This window comes from Lathamus discolor, chromosome 1 (assembly GCF_037157495.1).
Source record: "Lathamus discolor isolate bLatDis1 chromosome 1, bLatDis1.hap1, whole genome shotgun sequence".
In the NCBI taxonomy this organism is placed as follows: Eukaryota; Metazoa; Chordata; class Aves; order Psittaciformes; family Psittacidae; genus Lathamus; species Lathamus discolor.
In genome coordinates this window covers 2582529-2601776 of record NC_088884.1, presented here as the reverse complement: position 1 = coordinate 2601776, position 19248 = coordinate 2582529, and the positions used below count along the sequence as shown (strand labels likewise).

General features: G+C 41.3%; 1 protein-coding gene across 7 annotated transcripts in view; it reads right to left on the bottom strand.

The window, feature by feature from the left end:
- Positions 1–19248, bottom strand: part of CELF2 (CUGBP Elav-like family member 2) — a 393255-nt gene that overhangs the window by 115941 nt on the left and 258066 nt on the right. For 6 of the 7 annotated variants that reach the window (XM_065666773.1, XM_065666599.1, XM_065666687.1 and 3 more), the window contains one exon: positions 14819–15015. In XM_065666773.1, coding sequence (XP_065522845.1) covers positions 14819–15015 — 197 coding nt within the window. Of the gene's footprint in view, positions 1–14818; positions 15016–15179; positions 15330–19248 lie in introns of those variants that run through there. The other variant, XM_065667100.1, reaches the window with a different exon arrangement.

Genomic DNA, 19248 nt, shown 5'->3' with positions numbered 1-19248 from the left:
CTCTCAACCAAGCTCAGCAATGATCACACAGGGACACTGAGCCCTGTCTCCTGGCATATTCAGGTACCATCATACCTCCAACCCAGAAGAACACGCGGATCCAAGTTTTACGTCCAGTCCAGGCATAAAATTTCTTTTACAACAAAGTCAACACAAGTTGTTTAGATTCCGAGCGCTCAGCAGTTCACATCACTTGGACTAGAGGCCACAGCCATTGCCAAAATATCAGTAATACTTCAGAGTCAAAAAATGTTTTCTTTAATAATTTTAGGGAGAGAGCACTTTCATGTCAAAGAGAAACAGAAGTGTTTTGAAATGGCAAAATCATTCCTCGGCCCTAAGCAGTGCTCCTGTGAACAAGCCGTTTGCACAACCCAGCCACCTCCATTTTCATGTAAACAGTTTATTGAATTAATAAAACTTCTAAACAGACTTATATCATTATTCTACCAGCTGCAGATGAGCTATATTCACTGAGCAATCTATTCCCACAAAAAATATTTTCATTGAAATTAGCCTTAATGTCTGCTACTCCTTCTCCCACAAGCTAACATCCAGGCACTTTGAAACGCATATTAGCTACCTCAGTAAATAAGATGAGCAATTGTTGGTTTTCTTAACCACATAGGGCATAAGTGGGTGATCTTTTTATATGGCCTGGATGATGAAAAAGACATTAAGTATTAGAACTTTTCCTGTTTGAGTAGCCCACTGAGAGGAAGCCAACTTTGCTGCTTGTTCTTGTCATCTCCAGTCAGAGTTTCCATGAGCACTGCCTCCCCAAGTCCCACAATCAAAGCCTCAGCCCTGCACGCCCCAGTCTTCTTTTTTTTTCAGGGTGTTTTTCCAATACTGTGAGCAACTACCCAAAGTCTGTTCCCTTGACGTGCTCGATTTGGCAAGTGTGGGAGAAATGCTGTTAGATGGGAAGGAAAAAAAGAGGAAGAAAAGGGGTGAAGTAGGCACATTCCCTTCTCCTACTCACTCTCTAATGATCTTTGTGTTATTTTCTTTTAAATTTTAATTTAAAATTTCAACCCTTTACAGTAAGATCAGCAAGAACAGATCTTTGCTTCAAGAAGGATGCACAAAGCCCTTTTTGTTGAGGACATGGGTCCAGAACCCTGGCGTCTGGGCTGTGCAGCCTTCAGTGCAGGCATGCGTTCAATCCTTCCCGTTCATCTACGCCATCAGTGTTTCAGGACAAAGATCATTTCACCAATCTGTTTGTACAGCATATTGCACAATCTGTTACGTGCATCTGCAACACAAACAGCAAGTGGTAATAAGAGCATGTGGATGAGGATGGAGCCCCAGATTTCAGGTCTCTTTGTTATCTATGGTGTGCAGACCCCGACCCACAGCAGAGGTGGCTGCACCTCTGACGTGCTGTGTGCACACAATGTACTACGGGCACTCTCCATGAAATCCAAATGCTGCATATTCCCTATTAAAAAATTCAGAAATGTTTTTGCCTTTTTTTTTTGTTAGGCTTTTTTTTTTTGTTGTTGCTGTTGGGTTTTTTTGTTTTTTTGTTTTTTTTCCCCTTCCTCCTGTTTCAAGGGAGTCATTCAGAAGGTAAAACCACGACCATACCAATGGGAATGAGACATCAAATTACCTTTTGCAATATCCTCCTGAAATAAAAAACAAAGCCATGAAACTTAGGGAGAAAGAGGAATAGTCCATGCCAGATGCTACCTAACAAATGTTCAATCATAAAGGCTACATACAAACATCTGAAAAAAAGATCCCTACTTTTAAACAGATTGTTCCCCCAAATCACATCGGACTGAAGCAGTAATAATGTTTCGCATCCTCACTAAAGATTTGATTATTTTTTTAAAGATAGCAAGCACTTCTGACATTTGCCACGCAGAACATGGCACTCTCACTCCTTGCAGCACAGATTGCTAGGCTGCTGCTTTACATGCTGATTTCTCTGTTGTGAACTGAGCCCTTGAATATTTTCACGGGGGAAAAGCAGACCAATGATTTTTTAAGAGAGCTAAACAATTCTGTGTAATGAACATTAGTTGACACGGGCAATTACTATTTCTTCCCTTCCCCCCCAAAAAAAACCCATGAAAACAAAGAGGAGATTGTAACTCCTTTGAATGGCATGTGCCTTACTGATTGTGCCAGAATGTCAACTGCATGCAGAAACACGGGTGGGTGAAGTTCAGGAGTGACATGTGGATCATTAAAATGTAAGATGCGTAGGTGAATAAAAACTTTTGCCATTTGATTCGGGCAACAATAAAGTTGCTGTAGAAACTATTCCACTGTTTCCCAATTTCCATAAAAGACTGGTTCAAAACCTCCTTTTTTTTTTTGTTCTGCTTTTTTTGTTGCTGAATGAATGGAGAATAAAAGATTTTTTTGCTAGGCTTCATGTATTCGCTTTTTAAAGAATGCATGTGAAAGGAAAAGAAAATAATATCAAACATAAAGGAGATGCATAATCAGTGGTATTTCTGACATTCACAAATATTCTGCAAAAACATCCAATATATCACATTTTCTCCTTAATGGTTAAAACATAAGAGCAGAGTAGGCAAAATAAGGGTATCTTTATCACTGGCTTGAAGCATGTCTCTGGCTATGTCACTAAGTTTTTCCATGTGCATGAGTTTTCCATTTATATAGTGTGAATATGTTAACGAAGCTTATTTGCATTCCTGCTTTTATGCAGGAAGTCACACAAAATACCTTTCTGGATCTCATTGTGCCATCTCTGTATAATCCTGCATTAATAACAGCATTTAAAATACCACCAGGGTTATTCAGTGAAATCCCTCTGCCATCACCATCAGTTACTGCACTTATTAGTGGAGCACTTATTAGTGGAGGGTCTTGCATGGATCATCCCAACACTCCTCCTGTTTTACACCCAGACTTGTGCTCGCGCTGCTTGTCTCCATCACCGCCATTGTCCACAACAGCTACATCGAAACTAGGAAAGACGCTTTGCCAAAATCACACCTTCATTAGATGCTTGGAAACCATCTGTAAGAGGAATCTCCCTAAGCAGCCTTCTTACAGGGCTTGGTGATTACACATGATGTACACACACTAATACCTGTTCCTTGCTCCCAGCCCATTCCCATGCAGCAAGGCAGTGAAGAAAATGCTTTAACTTTAATCAGTTGCTGAAGTCATCAGGACTGTGTGCTTAGTTGAAAAGGGGTCTTTATGAGCCAAATATTATTCTTAGTAATAAGGAGACCCGGCAATACACTAGATGGAGTATTAGATAGTAAGTAACATTAATTCAATTAAATCCCCTTACAGCACAAACTCTGCAGCTAATGTAGTTTACAGCGAAATTTTCCCTGGCATTCATTTACATACAATTGATGCCCTTATCTTGTCATGAGGAAACTCCTGAAGGTTACTTGTACGGTGCATGTGTAAATCTACAGGCTATGCTGACCTTTAGTTGTGAGATTTTAACTGCTTAAACTGCAGCTAATAATAAAATTAGTAATAATAATAATCATAATCATAATCATAATCATAACACCACCCTACTTTCACACGTCACGTTTTAACTCTATACCCAAGCAAGAAAGCAGAGAAAGGCATTACATGCTAACAGCTCAGGACTGGAAAGGAAACCTAACGCTGTTGGAAACGTAAAGTCTGGGAGATGACACACATGGAAACCAGAATCGTAATGGAGTGCTTTGCTCGATTCTTGATGTGAGGGAGATGTAGTCATGTTTACCTTTCATACACAAGCTGGTATTAATAGCTATGCTGAGTCCAGCATCATACTGCAGTATTATCTTCTGTCTGAATCAGAAAAGAGATCCACATCTATTGACCAAACTGTAGGGTTTTGGTGACACTTCCAGGTGCTCTCCTACAGTAGCCCAGTGATATACTGGAAAGCAACCTAAATCGTTTACAAAACTGGAAACTGGGAGGTGTCAGTCAAAAAAACCCCACCCAACAAATGAACAAACCAACCTCAAAGTAAAACTTAGGATGCTTCAGTGTCTACAACTGTCCTTCAATATAATGTCTTGAGAGTTTAATGAAATATTGAAAGGATGGGAAAGGAGATAGGAAGATACACTTGCTGAGCATGATGGAAACAAGGATTTTGGAAAGCTCCACCTATACACAGTGGACATTTCAGGCCTTTGTCTACGGTAAACCTTCCCTTACAACCCTATCTTAGGCTTTTGTCTCTTTTCCACAGCAACAAGAAGCACCCTGAAATTTAAGATCTACTCCACTTTTCCCTTTAAAAATGGGGAAGAAACAGTACATTTTGGGCTACTTGGGCAGTGTGCACCAAGCAAAGTGTAACCAAGCAATCCATACCCCTAAGTGCTGATGGCCATGGGAGGTGAGTAATACCAAGTCTAAAGGGGAAAATACAACTCAGACTACGGAAGTTTTTTCTTCTCTGTACGTGTGTCCAGGTAGATGTGAGTAAGGGTGAGAAACATTTGACATAATTACATCTATTTGGCCATCAAAGCTTGCCAAGGCTTTATTATTATTTTTATTAAATACAAAGAGGGAACCAAGGATCCTGCTCTTCTCATTTCCATCCTCCTGCTCAAACTCAGATGCTTGTCACATTAAGAGACATCAAGAGATTTCGTTCAGCTCCTCCAGCACACAGTAGCAGACCTTCAAGAGAGAACATGGGACCATGAAGCATTTTAAAACTCTTAAATAAGATGTGGGCTCCAGGAGGCTCTCATTCAGAAGTAACATTTTCCCTTCCACAGAGAGTTCCCCCACGCTCCGGTGAAGTGAATTAAAACTGACACTGAGAAAAATCTAATTGAGCCAGAGACAACACAACACTTTTCACTATAGAAACTGAAGCCTCAGTGGAATTACGCAGGTTAATATAGCCCATTTTAAATCTACAATGATTTTTGTATCCCATGATCTGCAAATAATAAAGGAAGCTTGTTGTTTAATACTTATTGTTCTAATTATGGGGATTGGAGGCACAGGAGGAGTGGGAGCCAGTGCTCCACACTCCACACTGCAGTCTTCATCAGATTGGATGAACACGTGAATAAACTAATGCAGATCTCACCTGGGCAGTGTTAACATAAAATCTTCATGTCAACCAGCTCAGGGACCGAAGTGCTGAGAATGAAGGGAGCAGATTTGATTTAGGCAGCACAACAACAGCACAGGCAGATCGTTATTGTCTGCCTGCTCAAAGTGACTTGAAAATTTTAGGATAAGTCACCCCAGGCCTCTGCCTCTCAGTTCTTCCAGTTGGTAAAAGTGATGATATTTCTCTCCCTTTGCAAAACACCTGGAAATCAGTGGCTGAAGCAGCAGTGCTGTTCCTTATGGTGCCATGCTCATCCTTGCAGCTAGAAAGTTTCATGCAGTACATTACATTAATCTACTCCCTATTGCAGTGCAGCTCCCTAAAACTGCAGTTGAAAGTGTGTCATTTTTAGCTACTAGATGTTTAATTATGGTTTATTCTCCCAATTCAGGCAAATAAGAGATATAGTTTATTAGAAAACATCTTCCACCTCTTCACAACTCAGCTTATTCTTCTGAAAGAATTAATGACTGATGTGTTAGTTATTTTAAATGAAAACCACAAGGTAGTAAGAAACAAATAATAGTGAATTCATGCGCCACAGAGTTTAATCTGCACAGTGAAGGTCTAATGTCCCACTTAAAACCGCATACTCATAGGCATAGATTAGATAGCAATTAGGTTCAGTGAAAACCTGGAAAGATCCAGTGGAAACGTTCAGATTTAATCTACTCACTGACTTTTTTCAGAGTGTTTTTGTAAGCAATCAGAAAGACATAGATTCCTGAAAATGCTTTCTTCCCTGAGATAGATGGACCAGCAGATTTATATGGCATATGCAGTCTTCCACCCATAGCTCACTGGCTTGAATTAAGCTCAAACCAGGCTTAGAAGCCACTACCACACTTTATCCTCAGGGAGTTATTTGCAATTCTTTCGAAATATGCTGATGGTTACAGTGAAACTGATGTCTAAAATAAAGTAACACTACAACTGGCATGACACATCCTTTCCTGGCATCTGTATCACAGGAGTCTGACACTGCGTAGGTTGCGTGTCTTACCAGACCCGAAGCAAGTGCAATGCTGTCCCCTCTTGTTACCCTGCTCCAGCAGAAAATACAGGGTGACAAGGTCTGGTGTGGGGAAGATGGAAGTAATGAACTATTAATTAATTAATTAATTTACACTGTAAATGCTACACATACACCCATTTTGTAACAAGCTTCAGAATTATAAAGAGTAACAGACATCCTTTCAAGGCTTTCCTGGGGGTTAGATTTCATATTAAGAACTAGCAAAATTGATGACATATTTATGCTAAAATGTTTTACAAGGACTTTAGCTTTTTATTGTGACCCATCATTGTAATATTTACATGACTCTCACATCAACTCTGCAGTAACAGCGAAATTCTTACTGCCTTGAAGTCTCTTCTTCTATCTTTTAAGGAGCAGAACTTCTTGCACTGTGGGTTTTAATTTTAGGCTCTAATTTATTTGTGTGTGTGTGTGCACATGCGCTTGTGCGAGACATTAGTGGTGTGACAGGAGCAGGAGATGAAAGCAATAAAATGCCATTCTTGCGGTGGAAGTCAGAGACTTGGAAGCTGCAGCGCAGCCGAAATACATGCTCATAAGGCTACTCCCCAATTACACTTCATTTTTGACATTGCTCAGTTTTCTTCCTTTGAGCTCCATGCCAAAGCGGAGGAAGACTTCAGACTGGTTCTCAAATCCTTTGCAAGACCTCCTCTTACGCTATGAGCAAAGGATTCAAACATTCCACCTGAACAGAATTAGAAAAGAGAAGGGTTGTGCTTGGGTTATTTTTTTTAAGCCATTGCTGTTTAACAAAAACACACATCATTTTTTTTTTATGTGGCAAGCAGATAAATATTGTATGCTTACTCATTTAATAGCAAATTGGAAGAGGAAAGAGTTTCAGTGCCACAACAGTGTCATAAAAAGATCGAAACTCATTGATGGGAGCTTTAATATGCAACTGAAGAAATTGGATCCCATAAATCTCAAACTGACAGTATCTGGCACTATTACAGAGGTATATACTTTAAATGCAGTCACCAATCTTGAAAACACTTAAACATGCATGTGCTTTTATGTCTGAGTATTATACCCATTGATTAATTCCTGTGAGCAACGGCGTGCATGACTTGACTTAGATTTTTGCGTGCTTTACAATTTTTGCCTTTGAGATTACATATTTGAGAGACCAAGGTTTGGCATATTATTCAGATTCAACAATACAATTTGATTAGCTGAGGTTTTTTTTCAATTTTATTGAAAGTTCAGGCTGTTTTAACTGCCTGCCTATGTGTTTCTTCTGATGTAATGATGGCATTATGAAAATCAGATTACCTATTTATATGGTCAAAACATTTGGGGTTATTTTTTGTAGTTTTTCCAAAACATTCTATAGGTAAATACTGGACAGTATGTTGAGGAAGTCAACGTTATTGCTAAGAATTGTGTGCCTTTTCTAATTACGGTGCAAAATATTATCTTCCAGCATTGTCTAGATAAAACCCCACTATTGTTTAAGCCCCCTAATTTTCAGTCATCAGCCTTTAATTATTTTAAATATAATTAAAAATAGACAGACATATTCCTTCCCTCTTTGTTTTCTTGTTATTCCTGAACTTATCTTCACCTGTATTCCTGGAGTTGTTGAATGTACCTGGAAAGCTCTTGGATCTATTTCATGCCTGAACTGGAGCTCTAACATCCATTTATCTAACTTGCCTTTTCCCCAAGTCCTATTCTTCTACTAGCTGGTCTGCATATGAGGTTTCTATCAATGCAACTAAAGCGATTCATGTAGTTACAGTTTATGCACTTTTTCAGCACAGATGTAATTAGCAATGTGCTTATACAGTCTTAGCTTGATTTTGAAAATTCACATACAGCTGTAAATCATAGTTAAGCTGCTACAAAACTGCAACCAATGAGCCCCAAAGCAATCTACTTTAATCCCTTAGAGATGTGTTATTTGTATTAATTTCTTAGAGCAACACCTAGAGTCCTCACTTCTGGACCAACCCCCCACCGTGACAAATACTATAAAACCACAGAGTGAAAGGATGCCTAAAAAAAGCTTAATTCTGCTACAGCTCCAGTTATCCACAGGCTGTATATAGGAACTTCAGGAACAAGGCTAGGGAAGCTCCCTCTTTAAGAACCAGCTGAACGACACTCTATGCAACACCCCCAACATCCTCTACTCTTCTGGTTCTGCAGACACAACCCTCCGCTCCTGTTACAGTATCTTCACAAGTATCTTCCACTACCTCTGCACTGCCTGCTGGGCTTGGTTTGCTGTAATGCTTTTTTGCTACTAAAGGGGCTGACTTTCTTGCCATGGTCAACGATGGGAATATAGAGTGAGACTGATTTACAGGGGCAACAGGTTTGTAGTCAAGTACGCAATGGGACGTTATCCTCATCTGCTCCCTGCCTTCAAAGCACTACAAAAATAACAGGGGTCATCAATCACAGACCCTCTTCATACCACTTGTCAGCTGGGTCCCCCACAGCCTTGGCACCTTGTCCTGCTTACAGGGTGAAACTGTGCACGGATGTGAGGAGCAGTCATGTCACACACTGCTCCAGACACATTATGCTAAAATTCTAAATGGAAGCAAGAAAGAGAAAAGTTTCTTTTGGAACTTTTCTTACTTTAGCTTCTGGAAGATCATTCTCTGCTCTGCAAGTGGAGGAAGAAAGTTTGTCTTAAGAAGCTGGATTTTTTTTCTCTTGGCCTGCTGCTTCTCCATCTCAAGTCTATGCTGTGCAGACACTAGGTTTAATATTAATTGAAAGAGCTTACCTATTCCTGCCTTAAGAATGCACTTCAACACACTGAGAAACTTCAATTGTATCCCCTTGTAACTTTTTCTTTCCAAACCAAGGTATAATCCTGTATTCTTCCTCAGCTTTTCGCTTTTTAGCTTTCTTGTAAGTCAAGGCTTGAAGCCCTTTACAAGTTAACCTTCTTAGACCTTTCACCATGGCTTAACCCTCCCTCACTTCATACAAAATCATGCTGCTCTTCTCTGGACCTCTGCCCTTTTCTATAGAATGGTACTAAATATTGGTAACTGTAGTTAAAACATGATCAAAAAAAACCCTTCTTTAAGATGTACAGTATTTCCTTGAAAGCTCTATTCAATGCTTCCATTTATAGAACTTCGCATTTTCTGTGCCTTTTTTGACCACAAGGACACAAAACATCAAGTCAGTCTTTTTAGGATATGTGCACTCTTCAAATCCTCTCCTGCTCTTGAACCTTTGAAAAATACAATCGTTCAACATATGTGTGCACTCAAAACTCAAATTTGCTCACGGTTTGTTTTACCCAACTGAATCTCTTTGCATTGGACTGTTTTCTCCAGGTTATCAGCTGGCTTCACCCCCATCCAGTCCCTTCTGCATGAACCAAAAAGTTGGATAAGAAGTTGGTGGTTCATTCTGTCGAAGCCATTTACATAGAGAGTGAAAAAGTATTGATCTTCAGTAACAGTCCCTGTTGCTCTCCAGTCATCATCCCCTCTCTTCCCCTGGCCCGTAACCTTTCCCCATTCTAATCTGCCCTCCATCATCTAACCAGCTCCCTTCTCCATTTGAAAATGGGCCCTTCTCTGCTTCACCAGTAACTGTATGTATTACTCTACTGAGTGACACTATGTGAAATGCCCCTGGGAAATCAGCTTGATTACATACACAATTTCACACCTGTCCACTTTCAGAGAAACCTCTTGAAAAACTCTGGTAGACTCGTCAAACAAGAATTACTTTTTATAAAAGTCAGTTCACATCTGTAACGTATTTCATAACGCCACTTATAACCCCTATAAAAATTATAGAATAAGTTTCCTTAAGGTTTAAATTCAAATATCCTAAAGAAGCTGAAAGTTAACAACTCAGCTTTATCATTCGCCCTCCCTCTCCGTTGTATCTAACAGCAACACGTGGCTTTGTTGTGTGAAACCTCATACAGTGCCCAATGTATCTGCTACAAAAAACACGCACAGTACTTTGTCATTCAGTGTATGACAGATTTCAAATTTGCAATTGTAACAGAAAATCTCCCAGCCACGATCACTAAAATTTAGTCTAAACCACAAACGTGTAATGGCTGTGATCCCAAGCACTGCACTTTTGACAGCTTATGCGCTCATGATGCACCTCATTGGATCTCAAAAGCTAAACAATGCTCACGTGGACCTGTGAGAGCATTCAAAAAACAGAGTAAGTCAGAATGTGTAGAGAAACGCTGACTCCTGGAGCACTGGCTGAAGGGAGCTTTCAAAAAGCATCTAAAATAGTTTTGCAAAACACTATGTATTGAAATTGCTCCAAGGAGCAGGAGGTACAATTGGTAGAATGGTGATGCAAGGCAAGGAACAGCTGGTCTTTCCTGCTGATGAGGACGGTCAGGGTGGGCTTGTGTGACGACTGGCATGCCACTGCTCTGCTCCCATGCTTGACTGTCGTCTGGAAAATGGGGCACAATGAGCAGGAGGGAAGAAACTATCCCTCCTGCCTTCATGACAGGGTTTCTGAGGGCTCAACTGTAGCTGCAATGGTACCCAAACAAACCAGAGAACTGCCTCTGTTATGACTTGCCTGTCAGGTCTCTCCTGTATGCAGCAGATGAATGCCTCATTATCAGATTCCTCTGCTTGCTTCCCGGTAGACTTAAATTACCATGTTAAATAGGATAATAATAAACACTGGCCTTTAACTACAGCACATCCTTGTTCACTCAGCAGCCTCACTCTAATCTGCTAAAGGGTCTCTAAAAGGCTACAAGGAAACATGGAGTTAGTTGTTACACGGGTGCCTCTCCCCTGTTTTCTGCACCGCAGCACAAGCAGGCTCAGACTCACAAAGCTGCTTTACAGGACTTTGATCCCTACAAGAATTAACAGGTATCAAAACAGGCACAAGGTACCAAAAGCACATCATGGATCTGGCCCAACACTCTTCTGCTGCATTTCAATAGGCAAAAGTAGCCCTGTGCCATCTGCTTGCTTCTGCACTCAGACTCCGAAACAAAAGCAGCCAAGGAAATCTTTCCAGCTTAGGAGAACGGTGGGGAAGGAAAGAGATCTCAGCGGCGGTCTACACTGCCTTCACAATGAGCTGGCTGTATTTGAGGTATTACAGAAGCTCTCTTTAACAACTACTCTGAGAAGAAGTCATCTATTCAACCCAGAATAAATTATATGAAGGCAGCAAGCTGGACTGGGAACAGAGAGGGCTGATCTGCCTAGACTTGAATCCCCTTAGCCCCCAGAAGCTGAAAGTGCCATTTATTTCAGTGTTACAGGATTTCCTGCCTTCATTTATATTTTTTCTTTATTTAGTTTACCTAATCCCCTGGATTTCTCTTGTCGCAGAAAGAGAAAAAAGCACTGCAAAACAGGCGATGAACACAAAGTCAAATCACTGTGCTGAGCTCTTTCACGCATCCAACAAGAACCCAAGAACTGCACACTGCAGAATGCACAAGGAGTTTCCTACTGACACAGGATATTCCAACCACCACCCATTGAAATGCAGTTCACAAATAATAAAGCCAAGCTTTGCACTAGCAGCAATATATCTGTGTAAGTAAGTTAGGTTTCCTTTAGTTTCCCAAAGAGAGTAAAACTTGGCTTTCTACCTGTCTTCCTTCTCCTCCTTCTGCTTTGCAGAGCTGGCAAGCGCTACAGAAAAGGAGGAAAGACATGAACTAGGCCGTCTGTCGTTGGAGGGTATGAAAGACATTCTTAATAACAGCAGGAGAGAGAGAAGAAGCCCATGGTTATTTTTGACAGAATTGGGAGAGACTCAGATTGCAGCTTCATAAACAGTTCATCAGAGAAAAATTCCGTCCAAATTGGAGAAGCCCCTTTGGCCAAGCTAACAGAAATACACAGCCCGTGTCTGCTAAGAGAGGACTCTTTCAAAAATCAAAAAGCCTTTCTTCAAAGAACAAAATCACACTGACACCCACCCCCCCCCCCACACACACACACGCTGTAGTAGCATTATCTTGCATTTTTGTCATTGCAATTAATGGATTGCAGATACCAGCCCGTGAATGTTCTGCACAACACACAGCCAAGACCATACAATGAGATAAAAAATGGACTTTTTCCAGTGTGACTCGACCACAAGGTCCCTGTGATGCACTGTTCTGCAGACCTGGAGGTGATGCAGAGAGGCAATGGGCAGGAAAATGGTTGGAATCACCCCAACCAGGTCAAAGAAAATGAAAATGGTTGTTTCCACGGGGTGTTTACACAGAAGGAGAACACGGAATTCGACCGCTCATCCAAAGAGTTAAAACTCATCTTCATCATTAAATGACAGTTCGATAGCACAGGTGAAGAATTTCTCGTGCATCATGATCACAAGACGATCAGGTATTTGTGTATTTGTTTCTAACATTCTTAACAACCGCTTGCACAGAAGCCTTTGTGCTACTGGATTAAGATGATAAAGATCATTCCTAGTCAAGAGATACCCACAAGAAACTCAAGAGCTTTCTCTAACTAGTAACCTTGCTGGCAGGCTGAGCCAGGAGGAAGGATAAAGCCAGCATGCAGAGACAAACTCCACCAAAGCTTCCATGGGAAAAGCTGACCATCAGAGGAGCTTGCTGCTGTGTCAGGGAAATGGAAATCTGAAGATTATTCTGTCTTTCTTGAGGATTCTTTTAATTTACTTATTAAAATATATATTGCCTAAAGTGACTTGAGAGCATCATCTCTGCATGGCTGGAAAGAGTCCAAGGAAAAAAATCCCAACCCCCAAAAAGCCTCCAAAAAACTCCAACAAGCAAACAACCACCTTTCAAAAGGAATACTGAATACAGGAGCTACAAACCTGCATAATTAGTCTACAATGATTTGCATGACCTGTGCTTAATCCTTATGCCTTCCATCTCCCTGACAAGCAGGTACAGCATAATGGAAAACACTAGAGAAACGGGAATCAGTGGCTTGCTTCTGTCTAACCACAATACCATTCTCACTTCATTTACTGCTTAGTGGGAAGGCATTTTTGTGGCACAGGAATCAGCTCTTTCTAAATGGACAAGTCTCAAAGTTCAGAATTTTAGTGGTTTCAACTAAGTAGGAGTTTGCTCATCCATAGCAGCCTGGACTGCAGAAAATCCAGTTGCTTGACCTCTTAATGCTGTCTTCTATCTAGCATTACAAGAAAAAAACACTTGGTGAAGTCTCTGTGGTAACATAGCAGGGGGCTGCATGCTACAATACATCTATCCTGGGAATGGAGGGAGCTGGAAGCAGAACTAGACCGAAACACTCCAACAAGAAGCACCTTCTGCTTCTGAAGGGAAAGAGCAATCTAGGATGGAGACTTGATTAGCAGCAGGGTATGGTGAGATGCCACCCTCCCTGCCACTGATGTGACACCCATGTATCAAGTCTTTTAACCAGAACTGATATATGTAAGCAACCCAAAAGAGAATCATAGAATCACCGAATCATAGAATAGGTAGGGATGGAAAGGACTTTAAGATCATCTAGTTTGGAAAAGACCTGTTATGAACTAATATCACTCAGAGCACAAAAATGCTGCAACTGGGCACCAAAAAAAGGTCACTGAGAGGATCATCTGTCCCATACCAGGGCAAGGGGGCAATACTGAGCCTTGGCAATGCTTGGCACAACGCACAGGAGCACCAAAAGTTGTGCCATGTGCCTCACATTGGAGCAATCACTACTTGCTAAACTGGAGATCTCAAGTGAGTGCTGTTTTGTACTGTCAGCTGCCAGCCCATAAAACCATCATATAATATCCTCTGTAGCATGTGTGCTTTAAAGGTTTTTAGAAACAGTGGCAGGAGTGCAGTAAGAATGAAGAACTATCTAGTAAACTTACAGCCAGGCACACATGCATATCTAGTTGTGCCTCTGAGATGCAGTAATTATTTGTAATGCTGGCAACACTTTCATGTACCAAACCTTAAGTGTAAATGAAAGTATAGAGCTATAAGGGTGAAAACCTGCATTCTGTGAAACAAAATATTTACAGTCTACATGTAAGCATACGTTATACTCACATAGCTATAATATACATTCGTATACATTATAGCTATAATATACAGAATTCTCATGTGGCTGAATATGCATAGATATACAGTGAAAGAAGGCACTGAAGTAAAGGATAAATAACTTTACACATGGAAGGAAATACAACCTTTTTATTTAGAAAAGTACCAGTGCCAAAAATGAATCCTTCAACATGACTGCAGAAAAGAAATCACATTTTGGAAAAAGGGCAGGGCGACTCTATTTTGTAAGTTTTATTGCCCCTGGAGCAATGACGTCGCAAAAGCCCATTGCTATAATTTCTCCCCTTTTATGTCCTTAAAATTATTCCCACCTGGGGTGCAAGGAGAGGAAATGAAGGGAAGTAGAAAATTATATTTTTCCATGAGCTAATCCTGGGAAAGTGACCACTCAGGTTTCCGTGTTTCTCGGCAATAATAATTTAAACAAGGACAGCAATCTTTGGTTATTGTTTGCACAGTCGGAATGCACGCTTCCAGATAACAGACATTTAAACTGCAATTTAAGAAGAGGAACACAGTAATTGATAGGTATTCAGCAGTCCTCTGCTCTTAGGACTGCTGCACAGCTCAACAGAGTATGCTTCAAAACAGCTCAGATGCAAAGCTCTTTGGAAAGCAAGATCATGAGAAACAAAACAAACTGAAAGCAAAGAGAGCACAACTACTGTACCTTTACTTTGGGGAGGGTTCTGACTTCTGTCTCGGAGAACATTAATCTGGTAGACAGCTCCGTAAGGCTCAAAAAGTTCTTTTAACTCTTTTTCCGACCATGAACGGGGAATCTGTCCAACAAACATCTTAATGGCATCTGGGTCTGGTTGGTCTGAATGATCCAAAGCTCCATTCATCTTGTTAGCTGTGCCGTTACTAGAAAGTAGAAAAGGAGATTAAAAAGAGAAGGCAAGTTAGGAGACTATGCAGTTTTCATCTGCACTAGATGTAGAAGATGATGTCAATTGGCACAAAGCAGGAAAAAAAATCAGCATTTAATTAATAGCATAAGTATTATGAACAAAAAACAATGCTATTACATTTTTCATTGAGTCTGGTTTTCTCTGCAGGCTGCTGCTTAATGTCATTATATAAGAGAAAGGCACAACACAAACTGGGAATTGTGCATTTTAAAGCAGAGGATAGTTGCAAATAAGCGCAGATTTCTCTCCATGGCTGCTGTAAACAGAACTGCAGTGAATTCTCACTGAACTGGCTACTGGCAGAAATAAGGCAGTGCGTATGTGTGTGTGTTTTGTAATAAAGTCACATGAAAGGAGTATGAAACACTTGGCAATCTGTCAGATGACTAATGCAAGATGCCAGCGATGAATTTGCAGATTGTGTGAAGCATCCATGTGTGCATCAAATTAGGATGATATTGCCTAGAATGGAAAACACTCCAGCTATGAGGCTAGTTGATGCCGATTAGTTGCCTACGTTCTTTAAAAAGCAGAAGCAGTCTGGAGAGCTCCAGTTTAAAGCACATTGTTTACTGCACCCTTCCATAAAGACAAAAAAGCGCAGTTCCAAAAGGCAAAACTGCCTATATTTTGTTGCAAAAATTAAAATGCTGCTTCAGAAAAGTTTTTCTCCCTGCAAAAAGCCATGAGGTTGTTGAAAATCTTCACACCCTGTAAACTGTTACTCTGTCTGATCTCCAGATGTACACTGAAGTTTGAAACAACCATGTGCTTTTGCAGGGGAAAAGAACTTAATAACACAAAATAACCTGCTCTGAGAGACAAATGACATACTACGGTTTAGGAAGAGTGCCACTTATAAACCATATGAACATGTAAGAGTTGTATTCTTATATGAAAATAGTTTAAAGTACTGAGCAAAAGCAAAAATACCAACAAAACCCCCTCACATAGCTATTGATAATTAAGGGCAGTAATTTCAACTAATTACTTGGCCAGAGACTCCATACCTGGTAATATTTGGATGCTTCGGTTTCAAGAAAGAACACTAATGAGATGTGACTTCTACAGCATTCCCCCCCTCTTTCAAGCAGGGAAAGGAGGGAAATGGCCTGTGTTCAGCACTGTCGAGGGTTGATCAATGCAGAATTCAGGCATTTCAGAGCCACCTGCCACTTTCAAAAACCTTGGCTTTAATTTTAGTGTCTCCATTTGATGATAGTTCAGCAGAGAATGCCCAGAGGAGGACTTGGAAGAGCTCAAAAACTGCACAACCAGATGAAAATCATAGTTTACATGTGGAAAAAAAACAGTATCTAAGAATGGAAAGATAAAAGCGACCCTGTGTAATTCCCCTGTCTCACAGCTATAACCTGTGCAAAGACAAATTAGTTTCCATCTCCTTGAAAGCATAATTCACCTGAGCACATTAATATGTTCATATTAACTTTAGCACTTTCCCTGCTTACAGCAGGAAGGTGAAAGTTGTATTAAAGGTGCATTTTAAACCAACAGGAAGTTTGATCACTGTTTATGAAGCATCTTCAATGTGAAACAGCAGACAACAAGACTTACCACACTCACTTTTAGGCAAAATTCATATTGATTCTAGAGTAGTGCCTGAGTAAGAGATTGAAAGATCTGGTCCAGCCCTTTACCACATGCACAAATCTTCTCTTGTCTTACATATGGTCTTTGTTTTGAAGATGTTCTATGGGTCATAAGTGCATCTGGAGAAACTGATTTCTCCAGGCCTTACAAACTGCATTTTTCGTATGGATGTAACACTGAAGCCAAACCAAACCAACAAACCAAAGAACCGCCCCCCTAAATTCTCCAAGAAGCAGAAATATCCTGACTGACTCACCTGAATGATACCCCATGGGAACAACTGTCAAGACTTTCATGGAGCCATAGGCATCTAACGCTTACACCACTCCATTCTTTCTTTCCAGTTCCTATTCCTTTATGAAAAACCTAATCTGCTAAACAACCTCCCCACTAGTGAGGTTGAAAAATCCCTGGCCCATAGCTGAAAATAACTAAGGAAAATGATTACACACTATTTTGAACCTGAGAAGACATTAAAAGGTAGAAGCTTTTTTTTTTTTTTTTTGGGTAAAGCAGTTGATGTCATCTACCTGGACTTGTGCAAAGCGTTTGACACTGTCACACACGATATCCTTGTCTCTAAATTGGAGAGATATCGATTTATCAATTTGATGGATGGACCACTCGGTGGATAAAGAACTGGCTGGATGGCCACACACAAAGAGTTGTGGTCAATGGCTTGATGTCCAACTGGAGACCAGTAACGAGTGGTGTCCCTCAGGGATCGGTCTTGGGACCGGTCTTGTCTAACATCTGTGTTGCTGACATGGACAGTGGGATTGAGTGCGCCCTCAGCAAGTTTGCCGATGACACCAAGCTGTGTGGTCCAGTTGATATGCTGGAGGGAAGGGATGCCATCCAGAGGGACCTTGACACGCTTGTGAGGTGGGCTGATACCAGCCTCATGAAGTTTAACCATGCCAAGTGCAAGGTCCTACACCTGGGTAGGAGCAATCCCAGGCACAGCTACAGGCTGGGCAGAGAAGAGATTCAGAGCGGCCCTGTGGAGAAGGACTTGGGGGTGCTGGTCGATGAGAAAATGAACATGAGCCGGCTGCAGTGTGCGCTTGCAGCCCAGAAGGCCAACCGTATCCTGGGCTGCATCAAAAGGAGCGTGACCAGCAGGTTGAAGGTGGTGATCTTGACCCTCTACTCTGCTCTTGTGAGACCTCACCTGGAGCATTGTGCGCAGTTCTGGTGTCCTCAACATAAAAAGGACATGGAACTGTTGGAACAAGTCCAGAGGAGGCCACAAGGATGATCAGGGGACTGGAGCACCTCCCGTATGAAGACAGGCTGAGGAAGTTGGGGCTGTTCAGCCTGGAGAAGAGAAGGCTGCGTGGAGACCTCATAGCAGCCTTCCAGTACCTGAAGGGGGCCTATAGGGATGCTGGGGAGGGACTCTTTGTCAGGGACTGTAGTGACAGCACAAGGGGTAATGGGTTAAAACTGAAACAGGGGAAGTTTAGATTGGATCTAAGGAAGAAATTCTTTACTGTCAGGGTGGTTGAGGCACTGGAATGGGTTACCCAGGGAGGTTGTGAGTGCTCCATCCCTGGCAGTGTTCAAGGCCAGGTTGGATGAAGCCTTGGGTGGGATGGTTTAGTGTGAGGTGTCCCTGCTCATTGCAGGGGTGTTGGAACTGGATGATCTTGAGGTCCTTTCCAACCCTAACTATTCTATGATTCTATGATTCTCAGCTTAGCTCTGCAGCCTGCAGCTTTGGCCTGGACTCAGTCAACTATTTGCTGTCAGAAATGGCTTCACTGCTCACTTTATTTATTCTCTACATTGTTTACATTGTAAAAATGAATTGAGTTCATTTTTTAAATTATGCCCTTCATCTATTCTCTCTGTTGGATCCCTTCTTTAAGAAATCCACGTACAATTGCTGCTTTAGCCCAAAATTACAGCAAAGGTCATATTTAATGAAGAATAACAAGTTTATTCCTTTGCTTTTTCCTTTGCCCGAATTACCTCCACCACCAAGAGCACTGCAATTTCCATTGCTAACAAGCCAATTTTTAGGAAACCACAAAACCAAACACTTCTACCTGTTTTCTCATGTTAATGAACCCATTAGCATCAAGTTCCTGCTTTGAGCTAAAGGTTTAGGCACAGGCCAAGACTTCTTCTAATTCCAGAAAATGCTTAAGCCCTTTCTTTACTTTGGTGGAATTGAAGTCCAATTATGTTCATCGTATTCCTTAAATGTTTTATTGGAGCTCATCTCAGATGCCTCTATACAAACGCCCATAGCATGGGGAACAAACAAGAGGAATTAGAGATGTGTGCACGTTTACAGGGGTATGATATAACAGGCATCACAGAAACATGGTGGGATGGCTCCTATGACTGGAGTGTTGGAATGGAAGGTTACAGGCTCCTTAGAAAAGACAGGACCGGCAGGCAGGGAGGGGGAGTTGCCCTTTATGTTAGGGATAGGCTGGAGAGTATGGAGCTCTGTCTGGGGACAGGTGAGCAGTGAACAGAGAGTTTGTGGGTCAGGGTTAAAGGGAGAACAGCGATGGGAGACATTACTGTGGGGATCTGTCACAGACCGCCTGATCAAGGA